The following is a 22,202-nucleotide window of genomic DNA, read 5'->3' as shown; positions in this document are numbered from 1 at the left end:
GGTGTGGCCAAAAGACCTCCAAACGGTACTTATTTTATCTGTGGAAATAATGCATATCCCTGGCTGCCGACTAAATGGAAGGAAAGTTGCTATTTGTTTATGGTTCCTGAGCAAAATACAAGCAGTTTGAAATTATTTGTTGTTATTAATAAATCACTTAGCTTCAAACATGTTGTGATATTTAGAAATATGAAAAAATGTTAATAGTGTCCATAACATTTTATCAGTTAGTTTTTCAAAGAAATGTTTATTTCTTAAAAGAAAACTCAGCTGGATTCAAACCCCCGACCTCCAGCATGCAAGTCACACGCCTAACCCATTACTCCAACACAACGCTTAACAACTTAAACCGTAGCTGAAAAGAGCAGGCAAAATGTTTCCAAATAATCGCTGGTGAATGGGTCAAATTTATGCAGATGTTTACAAAGAGAGTGTACCACTGTAATAATTTGAGCTATATGAATAATTATATTGTTATTAATTTCTTTAGATACGCAATTCCATATTGAAAATAAAGCAGACTCGCATTTTACGTTACATATTTTTACAAACATTCATATATAGCCAGTCAGCGGTGAAAAATAATATTTACTGTAAATACAAATTTAAATAATGCAGGAAACTCCAAAAATTCACCTCTCAACAGCACACACCTTAAGCACCTCTTTGGGAACTGGTCACTAGTTATCATGCAGCATGAATATCAATATGACAAGCACAAAGAGGAAAAGCAAGACAAGAAAAGTTAAGTTGTAGCACTGTTTTTATTATACTTTAAACTACATACATGCACATGCTAGAACAGTGACAAATTAGTTGTTTAGGGATGGGTAATAAGCATCTAAGCGGGGGGGGTTCCGATTATATGCAATTTGGATATGCAGGCTTTGTCAGGAATTAAACTGCTGTATAAAATGCGATTCTACTGGAATAATATCACAACTACATTATACTTAAATTAACACTGCACTGACACTGAGCAGCTCCAGTTACTTTGTGATTTGTGTGTCTTTTTGTTGTTTACTACCTGTAGTTTATATTAGTTTTAGTTTTGAATATCGTTTAGTTCTTTTCTCAGATTTATGACGGTCTCTGAGCAACTTTTTAAATCGGCGTGTACTACAGGCAAACCGGGCTCTTTTGCTTACACTAGAGACCAGCTCTTCATGTTACAGAAGTCGGCAGTGTTCTCATGTGAGCTGTTGAAGATCCCCAGGGAACTAATACAATGGAGTAGAGGCTGTAGATCCGGAGCAAAGTGTCGGGCTAAAAAAAGAAGGTATAAACCTTCTTTACCCTCCATCATAATGGGGAATGCATGATCACTTGCCAACAAGATGGAGGAGCTAGTGACACTGACGAGGAGCCAGTGGGAATATCGTGAGACCTCCATTATGTGCTTCACAGAGACTTGGTTGAACGAACTGGTTCCCGCCGCTAATGCTACAGTAGAGGGTTTTCAGATGGTGCGTGCAGATTGGAAAATCAAGGAGAGCTGTAAAAAGAGGAGAAAAAAGGAGAAGGTCTGGCAGTGTTTGTGAATAACAGATGGTGTAACTTTAGTCATACTGTAAAAGAACAGCTATGCACCCTGGACACTGAGCTACTACCAGTTAGCCCGCAGGTATATTACCTATCTAGGGAGTTCTCACATGTTATTGCTGTTGGTGTGTGTCCTTGCCCTCTGCCGACACAGCCTCAGCGTGTAACATCATACACTGATAACTGGGGATTTTAATCATGTTTCGCTCTCCTCTACTCTGCCTACTTTTAGTACGCTGGTCAAACGTTCTGAGGTCAAATTCTTCCGCGACGGGGGTACCTTTAAAGTGGAGATGACGGTACCGAAATTTTTTGGCGCACCCTCTCTTTAAAGCCCTGGCCAAATATGAATACAGTACGTACAGTTATAATTCAAACTGAATTAAAAACTACACATCCCATTTACCATGGTGGTGCTTGTGATCATTGCGTTTAACCAATGAAACGGTGAAAAATCAGTCACATGACTTTGGGGCTGAGTTTCGAAAGCTTAACCTATCAGCAACAAAGTGAAATCTACACGATAGGCTACCTCAAACTGTCAGTTACATGACTGTGTATGTCGCTTAAGCCAACCCTATTTGGCATTTTAGTGCCCCCCCCTCCCCCCTCTGGGTGCCTGACTTGTCGCCATCTTTAACCGTTCTGGTGCCAAGCCACAGCGAATGAGAGAGACCCTGAGAAAGAAAAAAATGAATCCGGAGAAAACGCTTGTGTGCCCTGGTGGTAAGGGGAAGCAATACATCAGTATTCCTTCAAGGAATTAGGGATAGATGTAGAGTTAAGATTTGAACGAATACAAAAACTAGATGTTAAAATCTTGACGAACAGAGCGATGATGGAGATATACAAATTTTCTGGAGCCAAAAAAACAAATAGGAAACAGGTGCTTTTTGATATCTTAAATCATAATTTCGACCTAGGTTTAAGAAATGAACAGGAAAAATAATATTTTCACAGAGTGATTAGTTTGTATGTACAGAGGATCATTAATAAGAAATCCCACTTAAGAAAAAGTGAAAGGGAAGATTTTGACCGCCAGATCTTTGCTCTACCCCTAGTAAGAAAGGAGAGCAGTGAAATGTCAGCTGCAGAAGATGCACAGCAAACAGCTAGCACTAGCTCTGCTTGTGATGTAAGATCAGCAACGAGTGAATTAAGTGATGTAAAGTGCACTCATGAGGTAGTTAGCGAATTAGGAGCACGGTTTAAAAATGTGCATAGATTAATGCAGGAAGCTAGACGATGAAAGAGCTAGGTTAGACAAGAAAAAAAAAAGAGAGGACTTATGCTTTATAAGGCTGAAAATGAAATTCAAGCTCTCTCAAATAAATTAAGCAAGGCAAATGAAAAGTTAGGACATGGAAGTGTTAGGAATGTAAATAAAAGGCTTAGACACAGGGATAGTAAAATTCGGACACTTGAGCAGAAAGTTGTGGAGTGTGAGCAGGTAGTCATTTTGAATGAACAGGAGAAAAGTGAGTCAGAGAAGGAAAAGGCACAGCTAGAGAAGAGTATTGATGAATTGCAAGAACAGTTGGAAAAGCTTAGATGTACAAAAAAAAGGAATCGCAGAAGGTTGTGTATTATAAAAGGAAATGTGATTCTGAAACAAATTTAGCACATAGGGTGAGGGACCTGAATTAGGAGGTACAGTTCTGGCAGGGAGAATATGAAGGATTGAAAACAGAGATAGACAGGATAGTGAGTCACAATATTAGCATGTATGAAAAAGGCAAGTATAGTGATGCTGTAAGAGAGGCTTATATGGATTTAGTAGCAAACATGGGCGTTAGTACACGAAAAGCTTCTCAGATAGTCAGACTAGTTTTTGATAAATTGGTAGGTATTCAGGTAGATAGATTACCAGGGGAAAGTTTTTGTACATATCTTGTGTTAGAAGCGAGGCAAGTTTCTTTGCAACATCTGAAAGAAAAACTGTTGCAAGAAAGTAATTTAACCCTTGCCACAGATGGGACCACTAAATATGGTCATAAATATGGAACTGCAGGGTTTTCTTTCCAGGATGGTAGCAGAATGCATTTAGGACTCAGAGAGCAGGCATCGGGTTCAGCTCAGTGCATATTTGACACAGTTAGAAAGTGGAAGCAAGGATTTGGATGCAACAAGTTCTGAGAAGGAAATTTTCTGCAAAATTACAAATCTAATTGGCGACAGGGCAAGTACAGAAAAAATATTTAATGAAATTCTGGCGCAGTACAGAACTGATATCTTGCCTGAAATTGTAGATGGATTTGACGACCTCAGTGAAACAGACAAGGCTAGGATCGGAGTTATCAATGAGTTGTTCTGTGGATTGCATTTAATTGATGGCTTGGCACATCAGGCAAATGTTACACTTTCTGTCTGGGAAAGAATGATTTTTGGTGGTGAAAAGGTGGGCAGTGTTAGCTTAGATTGGATGCAAAGCCATCCATGAAAGAGGGTGTGAGAAAAGTGGCAAATCTGTGCAGTTTAGATCTTTTTTGTTGAGTCAGGGGAAATCTGATCATGTCCCTCTGGTTCCCTTTAAAGGAAACCGAATGAATGCAATGTTCCACAATGCAGCTGGAGAATAGGAAAACATCTTGTAGCCGATGCTGATGTGCCAGGGAGGCTAGTGAAAAGCTGATCCCTGGAGCCAGCATCTTAAGATCTCTGTATTTGTACATACCTAGGAAGTAAATTAATTTAAAAACATGCAGATTATGGATGCTGATGCGCCAAGGAGGTCAAAAGGTTGATCCCTGGAGCCAGCAATATGAAATTAATCCTCTATATATACATATCTGCTGATATAACTTCCCCGTGCCTTCTGATATCAGGTTTCCAGCACTGTATATAGTTACTCATTAGTTATAATTTTTAACATTTACATTGTTATTCATTGTTCATTGCTATTCATGAACATAGCAATGCTATTCAGCTGTGATAATGCCTTTTTTCCCCATCAGGTCCAAAGAAAGTGTATGTCCTCAGCACCTATGTTGCGGGGCCTGGAAAAACTGATGCCAGCAGAGCAGGTGTGGCTGCATCCTGGCACAACACTGCAGCGCAATGCCCACCAGCACCTGTACCACCTCCAGGCCCTGAAAGAGGATATATAACTAATCATTAACATAGGGACAAATAACATAGCTCAGGGTGACACCCCCTATGACATCCTTAGAGCTACGGAAGAACTGACTGAGACAGTAAGGAGAGCATCTCCTTGTAGGTTTATATTGCAATTTGCTCAATTTTGCCACGGCTGTGTGATGACTCATTTACTGCTAGAGCTGTGAAAGAAGCTAACCGGGCTCTTTCACAGCTCCCTTCTCAGATGGACCATGTGCAGTTCCTCAGGAGCAACAGAGTGCTTCTGAAGAATAAGCAGCTCATTTCTCAGTCCTTTGCTGCTGATGGGCTTCATCTCAGTGCCGATGGGAAAAGGAGCATTTTTTAGTATATTTTAAATTGTATTTCTCATTATTTTAGAACTTTAGTACTTTAGTTTGATTTATTTTACTAGTGCCACATTTTATTTCATAATTTACTTTTTTGTTTACCTTCATTTCTTGATATTTTTATTTTGTCAGATCAAATGCACATTTGACCAAAGTCTTGTAAATGATTACATTTTAAAAGACATGGGAAAAAGTGCAACAATTCCAACGCAATTTTAATTTTACTATATTTGTCATTCATACCTTATATTATGTATGACAATTATTATATTTATAATTTATACCAAAACTGTTTTGTATAGATGAAACCTTTCCAAAATGTATAAATCATTAAAGATTATTAAAAACATTATTTTCCATGTGTAATATAATTAGGAAGTACAATAAGATATTGTTATAAAATGATACGTCTAATTTGTTGAAAAAGTTGTTTGTTTAATGATAAGTAAAGGACTTAGAAGTAAAAAGAGATGCTTCATATTGCTTGATTAATTTTAAAAACGAAGTTATAAATGCAGATGCGAGCGGTTCCATAAGCGCTCCAGGCAGCAAAACGTTCGTTCTGCGTCTCCTCCCTCTCTCAGTGCCGCCCCCCTCTCTGACGGAATGCAGTGGGCGGTACGCTATTGTCAGAGCCTCTGATTGGGAAAAAAAGACGTGCTGACCAGTTTCACACAACAGGAATAGAAAAGAATGGGATTTTTTCACTTCGAAACGTGTGTTGTCTTTATGAAATTTGTGTATTTTAAATGTTTAATTAAGAAGTAAAAACCTTACAGCGTACACAAAGATTCTGAGCTGATCACGAGGAAGAAAAATCACCCATTTTTCATGCATAAAAAGTGGTTTTTAACTCTCGAAACCTGTTTTTATAGGTTTTAAAGTCATGCAATGTCCAAAGTTAAGCAGGAACACATCATTATATCACATTTTTTATTTCTTTAAAAAAAATTTAAAATTGTTTGCCCAGCCTACTTTTAGTCAGTTTGTTAAATGCCCTACTAGCGATAACAAGACTTTGGACTTGCTGTATGCTAATATCAAGGATGCCTACAGCTCCTCATCACTAAGCCCACTTGCCAGATCTAACCACAACCTTGTTCATCTCCTATCTCTATACAAGCCTCTTGTCCTACAGCAACCAGTGACCACCAGGACAGTGAGGAGATGGTCAGCTTAGGCTAATGATGCACTGATGGACTGTTTTGAAACAAGGGAAATACTCTGTGAGCCTTATGAAGATGATATTAATGGTCTTACTCACTGCATCACTGACTACATAAACTTCTGTGTTGACAGTGCAGTGCCCACCAGGAAAGTGTGTTGCTTCTCCAATAATAAACCCTGGGTCACCAGTGATCTGAAGGCCATCCTAAATAGGAAGAAGGCTTTTTGGGCAGATGACAAGGAGGTGCTGATGTGAGTGCAGAAAGAACAGAGCAAGGTAGCTTATGGGAGAAAAATGGAGGACAGGCTGATGGAGAACAATGTGAGAAAAGTGTGGAACAGCATGAGGAAGATCTCAGGATACAAGCTGTCTGGCAGCCAACAGAGTGAGGGAGGCCTGGAGAGGGCCAGTAAGCTGAATCTTTTCTTTAACAGATTCGAAACAGGGTCCACTGTCCGTTCACCTCACAGGCCTTCACCCTAGACACCCTCTTCATGTCCTCAGTCACCTCATTATGAGATCCCTCCTACTCCATCTTCCCCTCCCCTCCTCGGCCTATCCATCACAGCCAACCAGGTCAGAAGGGAGTTGAGGAGACTCCATGCAGGGACGGCAGCAGATCCTGACGGTGTCAGCTCTAGGGTGCTAATGATCTGTGCAGACCAAAGGGTTCAGTGCTGCAGTACATCTTCAACATGAGCCTGGGATTAGAAAAGGTTCCGGTGCTCTGGAAGACATTTTGCCTGGTGCCAGTACCCAAAAAGGGGCACCCTAAAGTCTTGAATGACTACAGGCCAGTGGCACTTACATCACACCTAATGATAACTCTGGAAAGGCTTGTACTGGATCACCTCAGAACCCTGGTAAGTACAGCACTGGACCCCCTGTAGTTCGCCTATCAGTCACAACTGGGAGTGGAGGAGGCAGTAATCTATCTGCTACATAGAGCTAACTCTCACCTGGAGAAGACGGGGAGCATTGTGAGTGTTATGTTCTTTGATTTCTCCAGTGCCTTTAATACCATCCATCCCCCATTTCTGAGAGATAAGCTAAGGGCGGCGCAGATTGACACTCCCTTGGAGTCCTGGATTATAGACTATCTGACCTGCAGACTGCAGTATGTACAGCTACAGAGCTGTGTGTCCGAACATGTTGTTAGCTGTACTGGGGCTCCATAGGGGACTGTCCTTGCTCCATTCCTGTTCACTTTTTACACCTCTGACAAGTACAACTCTGAGGCATGTCATCTGCAGAAGTTTTAGAATGACTCTACAATTGTGGGGAGTATTAGTGAGGGGAGGGAAGAGGAATATAGGAGTTTGATTACAGGCTTTGTGGAGTGGTGTCATATTAACCCTAGCTAAACACCAGCAAGACTAAAGAAATGGTCATGGACATTCGGAGGAATAAGTCTCCGCTGAACCCTGTTTCCATCCATGGTGAGGACATAGAGGTGGTGCAGTCCTACAAGTACTTAGGGGTACACCTGGAAGATAAGCTGGAGTGGACTGTTAACACTGATGCCCTGTACAAGAAAGGTCAGAGCCAACTATTTTGATAGAGGTCCTTTGGTGTATGTGGAACACTGCTACACATTTTTTATGAATCAGTGGTGGCAGCGGCTATCTTCTACACTGTTGTGTGCTGGGGCAGCAGTATCATGGCAAGAGATGTATATAGGCTCAATAAAGTCATCAAGAAGGCTGGCTCTGTGTTGGGGTTGGGCCTTGACCCCCCTGGAGGTGGTGTTGACCAAGCTCAGGAACAACACCTCTCATCCGCTAAATGGGGCTGTTATTAGGCAGCAGAGCATGTTTAGTAAGAGACTCCTCCGGCTATGGTGTTCAAGGGTACGTTCCCGCAGGTCCTTGCTCCCGGCAGCTTTCAGGATGTATAACACTGCCCTAGGCTAGGACAGTTAGCCCTTCACCTTCTCATCTCTGGACAGCATGTTGCACTAATGTACTTTTTGGACAGTCAATGTGTATATACCTATGCGCATTTTGCACATATTTTATTATTTTACAGTGACTCTTAGTATATTTTGTACACACATAACTATTTTACTTTGTATTGCTGTACTTATTTTAATTTTTGTATTAAATTTGTATTCTGATGTCTGTTTGTGCTGGTCTTGGGCTGGGCTCTGTAACACCACAATTTCCCCTTCGGGATCAATATTCTTATCTACTAACACTTCACTGAGAGAGAGGGGCTAATACAAACACACCGACTGGACACTACAGTACACAAAAAATGAACAGAGAGAGATGTTAATCATTAACACTGCACTGGGATAGAGGGATTAATACAGAAACACTGACTGACTGGACAATACAATACATTAACACTGCACTGAAAGAGGGGTTAATAAAGACACTGATTGAACACTACAGTACATTAACATTACACCAAGAGAGAGGAGGGTTAATATGGACGTGTTCTGATTATATACAATTTTGGATATAAAGGCTTTGTCAGGAACGAAACTGCTGTATAAAATGCGAGTCTACTGTAATAATATCACAACTACATTACACTTAAATTAACACCGTACTGACACTGAGGGGTTAATAGAGACACACTGACTGGACACTACAGTACATTAACACTGCACTGAGAGAGAGAGGGAGAGAGAGAGAGAGAGGGGGGTTAATACAGATGCATTGACTGGACAGTATATGAACACTGCAAGGAGAGAGAGGAGGTTAATACACAAACACTGACTGGACACTGCAGTACATAAACACTGCTCTGAAAGAGAGGGCTCAGTACAGACACACTGACTGGACACTGTAGTACATTAATACTGCACTGAAAGAGGGGTTAATACAGACACACTGACTGACTGGATACTACAGTACATAAATACTACACTGAGAGAGAGAGGTTAATACAGATGCATTGATTGGACAGTATATTACATGAACACTGCAATGAGAGAGAGGGGGGTTAATACACAAGCACTGCCTGGACACTGTAGTACATAAACATTGCACTGAGAGAGAGGGGTTAATCCAAAAACACTGACTGGACACTACAGTACACTAACACAGTACTGAGAGAAGGCTCAATACAGACACACTGACTGGACACTGTAGTGCATTAATACTTCATTGAGAGAGAGAAGGGTTAATACAGACACACTGACCGGACACTACAGAACATTAACACTGCACTGATAGAGAGAGTTTAATAAAGATACAATGCCTGGGCACTGTAGTACATTAATACTGCAATGAGAGAGAGGTGTTAATACAGATACACTGACTGGACACATTCAGATGCAGCCATTCAAAATGCGCGTTACAAATACGCGGTACGGTAACCTACCCACAAGCCACCGGAGGGCACCTCGGTAAGTGATTGGCTGGCCAAAATGACCGACAGGGGCACTCGTGGTGCATTGGTTGGCAGTGAAAAGATTTAATCATTTAATGTCTTTACTGTGCACATTTTAATCCGCTTAGTTTTGAATATTTATTTGGATTTTTACCACTAAAGGGAAATTTTAGTAGCTGAGCATAAAAAGAAGAGGAGCATAACGCATCTGAAGGTCATAAACGATATTAATTTAGGAACATAAACATTACTGTAAAAATACACACCAGTCTTCCATTTCTCCCTAAACATTTTAAGCATGAAAGTTTTATGAAACAGTACCCAAATATGCGATTGCTGTATAGAATGAATTTTAATTAAAAAAAAATTATTTGACACGAAAATTAATCTTCCGCCTGAGAACAGTCACCCATTGCTACCCAACGCAGAAACAAAGCCACTAACTAGCAAAGAGAGGACATTAGCTAGCCAATATGATAAAGAAATAAATGATTATTTTGTTTCTTTTGCACATTTATTTGAACATTTCCATCGATTGTACAAGCACTTGGAAACTGTCCAATCCCTAGTTCATCAGGCATTTTCTTTTACGCTGCGGGCATTCTCCTGGTCTGGCACCGGTCTGCGTCTTCTAGTATATAATGCCAGCGAACTCTTGTTTTTATGTCCACTATAACAGACAATCTCCTTTGCTTTTAACCGAACGTTTAATAATTTCCTAAAATGAAAATGATTTATTTTATTTCCCTCATGGGATCCATAAAAGTATCTATCATCTGTCTAAACTATGGGACAGAATTCTGGGGTCTCCCCATACCAGAGGTTATGGTAGGGCTTCAGAATGGTGATTGGCTGACACCATCTGACACCCCTCTGATTGGAGAAAAAAGAAGTGCTGGTTTGCTATACGTACATACTGTACCAGGAAGAGGATTTATTTCTATTCGAAACATGTATTTTAAAAGTTTAAGAAGTAAAAACCTTACAGCGTACACAGATTTCTAAACTGATCAGGATCGTTATCTTTGTCTTATGCATAATAATGTTCACCGCTCTGTGCAGCAAATTAATAATAAACTTTATTTTATATAGCGTTTTAAACAAATAAGTAATTAGATTGCTCATAAACCTAATCACTTATTCTACATAAACACAGCGTAATTGCTCTCTGAAAATGCTTTTTCTTTTTATTTAGGCTCAGATTTCAACTATAGATCGTATTATTATAAACTTTCTAAACTTCATAAACTTTTTAAAATGTCTTTTATGTAAACCATGTTTGCTATTAATTCATTTAGGGCTAGAATATTCATTGTCTTCCAATCGAGTCGAGTCGACATTAGAAGCTTGCCACGCCCGGACTGTTACACCAACGCATTAGCATGTTAAAGCGATTTCATTGAGGAGCCTAGCTTTCTTAACTAGTAAGTACCGTACTTCCTTGGTTTTGGAGGGGGGAGGTGTCTTTCGCTGGAAATCTCGCCCCCTTCTACTTTGAAAATACCTGTGAAACCGGTTTAATTCGTCACAGCCAGCACTCCCGCAGAGAGGGGGGTTGTAATCGTTCATGTCTAAGCCGGAACACATCATTATATCTCATCTTGTATTTCTATAAAAAAATTGTTTGCCCAGCCTAACACTGTTGTTCTTATTGTTTTTATCCTGTAAAGCGCTTTGAGGAGCACAGCTTTCTCACCACTTAGATTACTTTTTGATACCATCCTTACACAAAGCAGAAACTTCTTGTATTTTCCGATGACATACAAGTGGAAAGATTACAGATTTTAATCATCTTTTTTCTTAACCAGGGAAAATCTGATCATGTTTCTCTATAACAATAATAAAAAACTTTATTTTACATATAGATTACAAAGTAAATACCCAGACAAACGCAAACGTGTTTTTAATAAAATGCTTTTATTCATTCAGCAGAGAGAGAGCGTAAAACCTGGGCGTAACAGCTGTTCCTTTTTCTGATCACTCACTCTCTAGATAAACGTCTCACCTGTCCTGTTCTTTGTGTTCCTAATTTGCTGATTATGCCTTCCGCAATCCACTCCTGCCCTCACACCTAAAGTAGACTATTTTAAATTTCTTTGTGCGGTCCATTGTGCAATTAACCGTAGTATGTGCTGTCCTTAAGGTGATATCACATAAAGGTGATATGTAAAATAATGTTTTTTATTATTGTTATAGAGAAACATGATCAGATTTTCCCTGGTTCAGAAAAAAAGATCTAAAGTATACTAGTTTGTCACTAGTATACTTTTAATACAGTCTTTGCTGTGCTCTTGGGGATCCTTGTGATATTTCGAGCTCTGGTTGAATGATAAGTGTCGCAGTTTAAATCTCTCTCTCTCAATTCAATTCAAGGTGCTTTATTAGCATGACAGATGGGTACAATCAGTGTTGGGTATTTACTTTGCTTTGAGATGCCACTTTTAAAAGGTGATATATAAAATCAAGGCTTTAACTACGCAAGTCTGAGTTCTTGTGTCTGTCCTATCCGAACCCGAAAGGATCACAATATGTATCTTTATAGCAGGTGGTGTACAGCTTTTTAGTATAGATATAGATTACACTTTTCTAAAATGTAATTAAAAAATAAAAACGATTACAATCTAATCTTTCCACGTTTGATCCCAAGAAAAATAAATCTAAGAGAAAGCTATGCTGAAAGTTTATTAAGATACTTAGAAGACAAAGATATCAATTTATGTTGCATTTGTCTGATTGTGAATCAAAAAACACATATATTTAAACCCGCTTTTGCGATTTAAATCAAAACGCGATTTAAATCAATATAAATGTTTATATTGTAACGCCTAACGCATTGTTATTAAAATAACTTAAATTCGATCATGTTGTGATATTTAGAAATATACATTTGTTTGGTGCGAGTGAAGTTATATTTAATCTCTGAGCCATAATGATTCTTATGGAAGCCAGTTTCCCCCAGGGAATAAAAAAAAACACACTATAGTATTCTCTCCGATGCAGTGCAGTTAAAAACATATCTCTGATGCTGTTCCTAAATGAATATCGTTTATGACCATCAGACGCTTTATGCTCCTTTTCTTTTTTCCAGTGGATTGAACAGGGAGAGGCATTTCATGATGTACTTTTCACTGATGAAACAACAGTGGCTCTGGAACAGTTTTCAACCATGTCGTTTTATAAAAAGGGGAGATATGTACGCGTTACTGAAGCTAAAAGTTTAGCCTTTGTCACTAATGTAACCACTAAATAAAGACATATAGAAATCCCTACAATACAGACTGTATATGGCTGGTATTGGTAGTTCAAAGAAAAAATACACACCAGTATTCCACTTTCTCCCTAAACATTTTAAGCATCAGAGTCTTACATGTTGTTATTTCGGAAACGTTTGTACGTGCTCCTTCTGACCATGTTACTGTTTACTGTTACTGACCATATGAAGTTTAAGTGCCTGTGGGCACTTTTCCTGTCTGTGGGGGGTGGACCGTCTTTCATTAGAAGGTTAGTCTGTTCTACTCTGAGAATGTAGAGGGGGTGGAAAGTAATTCCGTGTTGCATTAACTAACCTCTTCAGTTTATTCCGCCAGACAGTACATGAATATAATTATATCATTATTAATTTGTTTAGATACTCAATTCCATATTATATTCCCTGTTAATCAAATTCTAAAAGTATGCATTTGTTAGATAACAAGCGAATTCACAGAAAAGGTTAAAAGACTATCACTTTTCACAAAGTATATAATCCTAATAAGTCTAAATCCTAATATAAGTCTAAACAGTATCAGCTTTATTTACGGGTTGCAATTTAAAAAAAGTCAAAAACCGCACTCAAAATGCAATTTCGAGCTTTCTGGCAAGAGGAGACACCCAAATTAATAATGTAACATGCCACTGTTTGTGCATGAACAAGGTTATACTTGTTCCCCGGCGGAACACATTCCATAAGAATCAGCGCTTTTATATATTGCCTTTAAAGGTGGCTTCTCAAAACGCTTTACAGGATAAAAACAACAATAACAGCAACAACAACAGTATTGTATTTCATTGCACTTTGATAGATCATCCTTAAATCAATTGTTGACTTTTCTCTCTTTACTACTGAACTTGTTTGGATTGACTGAGCTCCGTTCTGTACCACACAATGATCCCCCCCAGAGTCTCTGCCCCGGGTGATTTGGGGTTTTTTGACAGAGGGTAAAAAACTCTCTCTCTCGTTTGCCCTCCCCCCCCCCCGTGTATTGTCTGTTTTTTTTGTGCCGTCCTTTGACAAAACAAGGCTCGCAAGATAATGTGAATCGAAACCTGTTTTTCTAGCTTTTAAAGTCGTGCGATGTGTAAGCGGGAACACATCATTATATCTTACATATGAAAAATACGCCAGGTTCTGCCGCAGCCTCTGTTCTGTGGGCGACAGGTCGTCTGCAAAGAGCAGGAACTTGATTTCTGTAATTAATGCAGATCAGTAAATCAAGGGACAAAACAATTATTGTGCCAGGCTCCTCAATGGGCTTTGACATGCTAATGCGTTGGTTTAACAGTCCTGGTGTGGCAATGTTTTTTATTATTGTTATAGAGAAACATGATCAGATTTTCCCCGGTTCAGAAAAAAAGATCTAAAGTATACTAGTTTGTCACTCTTCTCATCCCCTCTTTGCTAAATTGCTTTTGAATAGAGTCACATGAAGAGAGAGGTGAAACAGCCCTACACAGCCCTGTCGCAGTACACGAATATAATTATATCTTATTAATTTCTTTAGATACGCGATTCTTTTAATACAGTCTTTGCTGTGCTCTTGGGGATCCTTGTGATATTTCGAGCTCTGGTTAAATGATAAGTGTCGCAGTTTAAATAATTTCCGTAGTTATAAATTATGGAACGCTCTGTTAAAAGCAAGGGAGTTTTTATGTCCATTGCAGTAAATGAATATAAATGAATATAAATGAATATAATTATATTGTTATTAATTTCTTTAGATACGCGATTCCATATTATATTCCCTTTTAATCAAATTCTAAAAGTATGCTTGTTGACTCCGGTATCACGTTCGTTAAAGACTTCGATGCTTAAAATGTTTAGGGAGAAATGGAATACTGGTGTGTATGTTTTCTTTAAAGTACCGAGACCAGCCATATACTGTATGTTAAAGTTCCAAAATTAATATCGTTTATGGCCTTCACACGCGTTACAGTATGCTCCTATTCTTTTTATGCTCAGGTACTAAGATTTCCCTTCAGGGGTAAAATTCCATATAAATATTCAGTACTTAAACGGGCACAGTTAAGACATTAAATATACATATACATACTGTATACAGTACAGATCGCATACGGTAATATGTTTATGTTCTTAAATCAATCTCTTTTATGAGCATGTGAAAGGCATGGTGAATCAATTCTCAAAAATTACTGTACTTTGCATGATTGGAAACAAATGCGTGATTGCGAAATGCTGTGGTGTTACTTTTACAAAGACGGTCAATGAAAAAAAAAAATGTGGACCAGGGCAATACTTTGAGTTTACAGCTTGTCCAAGGTCATTCGTTATTAATACTATTCTATTCAGTGCATGTCACATGACTTCCTCGGTGGCATGATAGCTTAAGTGACTGACTCATAACCCTGAGGTCGGGTGTTCAAACCCAGCTGTTGCCATGAGTACAATTGAAACATGATAGGAAGCCAGTGCAAGTATTTGAAGACAGGCACAATGTGATTGCTTGCTAGAGACCCGGTCAGGATTCTGACTGCCAAATTCTGAACACATTGGAGATTGCTCAGTGTGGATTTAATTACCCCAGTGTGTTACCCCATGTGCATTTATTCTACAAAAAAAAAATGTTTCTCTAGATCCCTTTAAAAGAAAGGGAATCAGTGTGATATTCCACAATGCAGAGTGCTACATGGCCGGTATTTACATATATTTGTTAAACAAATTAATACAAGCAGTTTTTGAGGATTTAAGTATTTAAGCTGAGCTATTGCAGAATGCAAAACTAGAGATGTAGGTAGGAAAAAGATAATTTTGGGAAAGTTGAAGAACGCACTGAATAACAAGAACACTTCCTAAAAGGAAGTAGTGTTAATGGGACCAGCAGGGGGTGCCCACCCTGCAGTCTGTGTGGGTCCTGTCCCAGTATAATGGTAGGAACACTATACTGTAGTGGGCGCTGTCTTTCGGATGAGACAATAAACTAGGTCCTGACTCTCAGTGGTCATTAAAGATCCCCAGGCATTTCTTGAGAAGAGTAAGGAGTTACCCCAGTGTCCGGGCCCAGTTTCCCCCCTTGGCCTTTACTGTGGCCTCAAAACTGCCCCCATGTATAATTGGCTTGCTCTTTCCCTGTGATGGACTGGCAGCCCATCCAGGGTGTACCCTGCCTTGCGCTCATTGCTTGCCATTGCTAGGCTCCGGCTCTTCCTGCAACCCCGCATGGGATAATGCAGTAAGGAGGACGGATGGATGGATGTTATAGACTGAGGAAGATGATGGAGTTAACAGACTGAATGTTTGGTTCTTGTATGCTACTGAAAAGCATACAAGAACCATGCTAACAACTGTGTCATCCTATTCTTTAATTAATACATTTGATTTTTATAAACAGTTAACATTGATTAATCATTCATTCATAAGGAAGATCAATAAGCTTCTGCAAAAAATTCTAAACGGTGAAGAAAGCTGTGCTTAAAGATTAGAGACTTAAAAGTCAAAGAAAATGTATACTGTTTAATTTTAAAAACTAAGTTGTAAATGCATTCACAATATGTTTGCAATTCACAATTTGCGCTATAGAACGCTCATTCTATATTGCTGAGCTCCGCACCTCTTCTCTCTCTCAGTACTACCTCCCTCTCTCAGAGAGTGGTATGCTATGTTCCAAGCCTCTGATTGGGAAAAAAAGACCTGATGATCTGATTCACAGGAAGAGAAGAGAATGTGATTTTTTCTGTAAGAAACGCGTGTTACATTTATGAAATTCAATTATTTAAAACATTTAATCAAAAAGTAAAAAAACCTACAGCATACACAAATTTTCTAAGCTGATCATAAGGAAGACAAATCGCCCATTTTCTGGCGCATACAAAGTGTTTTTTAACTAAACCGAATTTTTATAGCTTTTAAAGTCATGCATTGTTTAAGTTAGGCAGGAACACATCATTATATCTTATTTTTATTTTAAAAAATAATTTGCTCAGCCTTTTAAAAAGCACTGTGATAAACTGAAACGCAGGCCTGTCATAATACTTATACTTAACATAATACTAGCAAAGCATGATTAACACTTACACTATGTCAGTTTTTCAACTAAATTATTATGGCATCAAAAGAACTATTTATTAATAATATCAGTGCAATAAAGAATGTGTATATTACTTTTACTGTTTTGTGGTAATATTTTAAGTAATTCATGCAGTAATTACCCTAAAGTGATTACAAATTCAGTATTGGTGGAAGCCTTTACTGAATAAACTGAAAATAATGTTGCTTTGAAATTTTGAAAACACTTCCTTCGAAAACAATTTCAACACAAAACTTATAGAAAAGTACAGAATTATTAACAGTGCCAAAATACATGTTCTTATTAGGAAAGATTCATACGATGTCCCTCTATAAGATTATCAAAAATAAATTACTTATTGCATTGATATTTCTGGGGATCAAAACTCTTTAGACTGTGCAACAAAAACTTGTGCTTTTCGTCAAAATCAAAATAAGTTAAATATTTTCTTAGGTACATATTTTATTATTTATTACAATTTAGTATTTATTATACCTTTATTTTAATTTATTTGTATAATAAAATGTAAACTTAAAATGTGATTAAACTATTTTGTCTTAATCACTTTAATTAAGTTAATTAATTAAGACCAATTATAGTGAACATTTAGTTGACTGGACTAAATTAAAAATGGATGACTAGAAGGTAGCTATGACTAACAAACTTTCACTGACTTGACTAAGACTATGACTAATTCAAAAACTGGAGACTAAATTAACACTGCAAACAAGTACACAGAAAAACAACACTCAGAATTAACAATTTTTCTAAACACACATTAAATTTGTTGGTATCATATACCTCTATTAATGGCAACAATCAGCAAATCAGCAATCGACCAGCAAAGTCTTTTAATAACCACGTCAAGGTTTAAATGTGAAAACAGCATGGTGATTGGTTGAAGCCCAAGCACAGTCCTCAGTGTGATGTTTAAGGTTGAACTATAGAAGCTGTGAATGGCTTAGAAAGTGAATTCAGAGGGAGACAGTCTGATACAGAACTGTTTAATTACAGAGAGGCTCCCAGCTGAAACAGAAAGAGGTGAGCTGGTGATTCACCAAAGAGGAGAAAAAAGGTAAAAAGGCACAGAGATAACCAGTGGGAGAAAATGAGACTGGGGATGATTTTCCACCGAGTCATTACTTGACATGATGAGAGGAGAAAAGGATTGTTTTGAATTTACTCGCAGAAAGGGAAGAGAATGCCAACACAAGTGCAAGACACTCAATAACAACAACAGTGGTTTTAATCATAATAATAAATACAAAATACAAAACTATTTTATATAGCACTTTTAAAAAGGGCTTCTCAAAGCTCTTTACAGTGGGAAAAAAACTACACAGTGGGAGGAGGCAGCAAAATTAAACAGGTACAGTGAGGGTTAGGAAGGGGAAATAAGGAGTCTGATTAAACTGATTGAGATCTAGACTGAGATCCTGATTGAAAAACAGACAGTCTGAGAGAAAAGTGTTTGAATGGCAGGGTGAGAATGTGAGAATGCTCGCGTTGCCCCTAGCAACCGCAGGACGCAGGTTGGACCCAGTCCAGGTATGACAAAAAAATTTAAGACCCCCAACAAAAGCAAAGATCCAAACACACAAATGATCTGAACCTGATTCTTTGGAAAGTGGAGTGCATAGATTCTAAAATAACCACAAATACCAAATTTGATCAAATAACATTGAGATTAATCTAAACACAACGTGTAACATTTCAAGCTTCACAGCAAAGGGTATGCTCACTGAGATGTGGAAGCCCCAGACTCAGTGATCAAAGCAATTGTAAAGTTTACCTTGGTTTACATTAGTTAATTCAATTCTGGGTAAATGATTAAGTGTAAATCAATAGTCCAGGAAGACAGTATAAAAGAAAGGGACAGAGATAAGAACAGAGGAGACAAGAGAACATGAAGGTGAGAGCTCCTTGTTCCAGATCACCTGGAAAGACCAGACTGAAGCTAAGTATTTGAACCTTGTTAAGGTAGCCTGTTATTCTGTATTTTTTAGAGATCTCTGATTACCAATGTAAAGAATGCCTTGGTTAAAAACACCTCCTGATTAGTGGGTGGATTTGAGAATAAGCAGATAAATTGCCAGTAATTTAAGAGGGGGAGAGAGATTTAACTGCAGGTAACATTGTTTTTGTAATGAAACAGTTCTTTCAGACCCTATGCGGAAGACACGATCCAGGGAAAAGTGAAGAAAACATGGGGGGAAAAGTCATGCAGGATACGGGGATGAAAACAGGGGGCATGTCCTTGGTGCGCTGGTGTTCGGGGGAGGTGTGGCCGAGGCAAACAATCCAGGAAGAAGTCCAAAGGAGAATCCAAAAACAGAACAAAAGTCCATGGCCAGGTGATCCATCCAAAACAGGAGATTAAAAACAGGAACCGGGTCGGAACCAGCAGGGGAAACGGGAACAGAAAATAAAACCTTAACGGGACCAGGCACTTCCAGGTCCCGGACTTGCCTGGTGCGGAAACCAGAGCAGAGCCTGGATTAACGTCAGTGTCTGGCTTTTAAGGGGGGCTGGAAGGAGGCTAGAACAAGGGGCAGGTGCACAAAATCAGGTCAGAAGTGAAAGAGCCGGAGTGCCCTTAAGGGCGAGGGACTTCAATCGTGACAGTTTTTAGTTTAGAAGGGAGTAGATCTCTTCTTTTGGTCTTTGTAGGAGCTATTTAAGAGTTGAATACATAGAAACAGGTTTTTCTGGGTAAAAAGGAGGTGGGCCTCTTGGTCACCTTATTTATAAACTGCATAACGTGCATGTTGTATGTTTACTGTGTGTGTAGTTTAGTGTGTGTTTTGTCATTGTTAATAAAAATCTGTTAGCCTAGTGTGTCTTACTTATGTCTCTTTTCTGAGTAAGAGCACAAAGAACTGAAGTGCTTGTCAATCTAATTATTGCTATATAAGGGGGATATAGTCACATAATTGTTGATTTACCCTCTGGGCCATTTCAGGCTGTTCCTCTAATTTTAAAACCCCCTATTTGTAACAATTGGTGTCAACAATATTCTGTGATGAACTGGTATCCTGTCCTCAGTGTATCCCACACTGTGCCACTTGTATGCTGGAATAGAGTCAGGCTCTACCGTGACCCTGTACTGGATAGAGCAGTGAATTCAACTGAGAGGAAATGACTCTCTCTAGAAGACTCATACACATTCTGCTCTTTGCTTAATCCAAAGAGGTCAGGAAGAAAACAGTGCACATTGCAGTGCTGGTACTCAACTCAACAGTAAGAGCAGACAACACTGGCCAGACAGTGCAGCACAAACACACCAAGAGAAAAAACCTGGGAACAGTTTGTCCTTTCAATTCCTTCCAAATCAACGACACTCCTCATACAGCACACAGTCTACACACTTCCAACACCCCAATATGCTGCAGCTCACGGAGAGACAATCCAATATTCACTTGATCCTGCGCCTCAAACCCCTGACCGCTAGAAATCCTAAAACTGGAAATATATGTTGACTGATCGACCACTTTTATCCTGTTTACAATTTTCCATTTATTTCCAGATTTTATTTGCTTTTGTAAAACCTAAATCACTGGAAAAACGTATGGACAAAATTATATTAAAAGTAAGGAGGATATTCCAAAGATAAAAAACTAAACAAGCAAGATACCAAAGTTTTCCCACAACAATTATGTAAATACAGTAGCTCATCATTTTTTATCTGAGTCATTGAATGATATGGAGTCAGTCTAAATGATGTGTTCTCAGCTCTGCAATTACAGATATTTTCAGCACCATAACTGGACAACAACAATTCAGTACTGTACTGAGAATGAGGGGTTAATACATACACAATAACTGGACACTACAGTACATGAACAAAGTACTAACAGAAAGGGGGCTAATACAGACACACTGATTGGATACTCCAGTACATTAACACTGCACTGACTGACTTAATAGATAGACCCTGGTGGACTGGAATGTTTAAACCTATTCATATAAATATAAAATCTAAACAAATATAACACAATAATTATAATATAAATACAATATTATATATTTCCTAATGACGTCGGATTACACACTGATTTAGAGAAACAGATGCTGAATCTGAACGAGTTGTTTTTGGCACCATATTCGGAGAACAACAAGTCAGTTTCCAGTAAAGAATCCCGTTGCTACATCACACAAGTCTTTCCCACTTCACTCTGTATCTCCACTATATTCTCACTAGTGACACCGGTTTTTAAACACACACTGACTTCATACAAGTCACCACACTGACCTGACAGCTCCGGTTTCGTGTCCATTTCTTCTTTTATTTCTGCAGCGACTTCACAGAGAAGCGTGTGTCCAACATGATCCGTCAGTCCTTGATCTCCTGCTTCTCCCGACTTCTTCTCCCAAAGTTGCAATCTCCACTTCAGGCTCTCGTTTTCCTTCTTCAGCTCCGCCATTTCACTCCCGACACAGTCCTCCACACACTGTGTGATTTTAAACACGGCCCGTCTCACCAGGATCTGGGAAACGCTGCGGAGTTTGTCTTGAAACTCGTCCTCGGTGTCTGATACCCTGTTTCTGAAAACTTCCGAAACTTCATACACGATCGATTTGAACAAAACCTGCATGAAAGAGTGAAGCTCAGTTTGCAGATTCAACAAACACTCTGCCATCTTTCTTCATAGTCGGTCGGAAACAACGGCTAAATTGCGGCGTTTAAACGCAAAAACTTTTTTCTTTATTTTTATTTTTCGTAGATCCTGTATTCAGGCCTGTAATCTGTTAAAGCATAAACACAGCCGACAAATCGTAGCGTAGTAAAAAAAAAACTTTACTTAACGATTTAGCTAAAGCAACCGCCACGTGAGTGAAATATCTGCTTAGCCGCGCGGCATGATGACGTCATTCGTTAGCGCTGTCACAGCATCAAAACAACCGAGGAACGGTGTTGAGAACGATGTATTTCTGCAGCCGATATAAACCTGACTGCAGCTGGTAGCGACACCTAATCAGGAGGAGTGAATCGCTTGCGAGTTACGCAGTTAGTGTGAATTGTGAAACTGAAAATTTATTTCCACGTTTTTCTTGCAGAACACTATAATATTGTAACGCAACGGGGGCTCAGACGGGCCCCCTTGCCGCATCTGGTCGAGCCCGCGGCCGTAAGCGTTACAATATATATTATTATCAGTGCAATATTTCATGTAAAGCTATTTTTAAATCGAAGCACACATCACTCATCACCTGCTCTGCTCAGTTTTGTGATTATAAAATATTATCAACTAAAATCTCTTCAAGAAATGCTACTGTGTGCTTTTCAGGATCAGATAAGCCACTGAAACTAGCGCCGTGACTGAGCCGATGGTAGAGGCTGTGGAGAAATTTTACCGGTTCAGAAGGAACACTGAATAAGTCAAGTAAGTAAGGGCCATACCATCGTCTTAAAACTGAAAGAAT

General features: G+C 38.9%; 1 protein-coding gene across 1 annotated transcript in view; it reads right to left on the bottom strand.

Moving 5' to 3' along the window:
* Window positions 1-21,792, bottom strand: part of LOC148665502 (uncharacterized) — a 35,636-nt gene extending 13,844 nt beyond the window's left edge. The window contains exon 1 of the mRNA XM_088631622.1: window positions 21,031-21,792. Coding sequence (XP_088487748.1) covers window positions 21,031-21,418 — 388 coding nt within the window. The 5' untranslated portion in view covers window positions 21,419-21,792. The remainder of the gene's footprint in view (window positions 1-21,030) is intronic.
* Window positions 21,793-22,202: the final 410 nt, after the last annotated feature.

The sequence above is a fragment of the Lepisosteus platostomus genome, chromosome 5 (genome assembly GCF_059453375.1).
Source record: "Lepisosteus platostomus isolate fLepPlt1 chromosome 5, fLepPlt1.hap1, whole genome shotgun sequence".
Lineage (NCBI taxonomy): Eukaryota > Metazoa > Chordata > Actinopteri > Semionotiformes > Lepisosteidae > Lepisosteus > Lepisosteus platostomus.
Note: the sequence above shows the minus strand (reverse complement) of the source record. Positions and strands in the feature narration are given on the sequence as shown.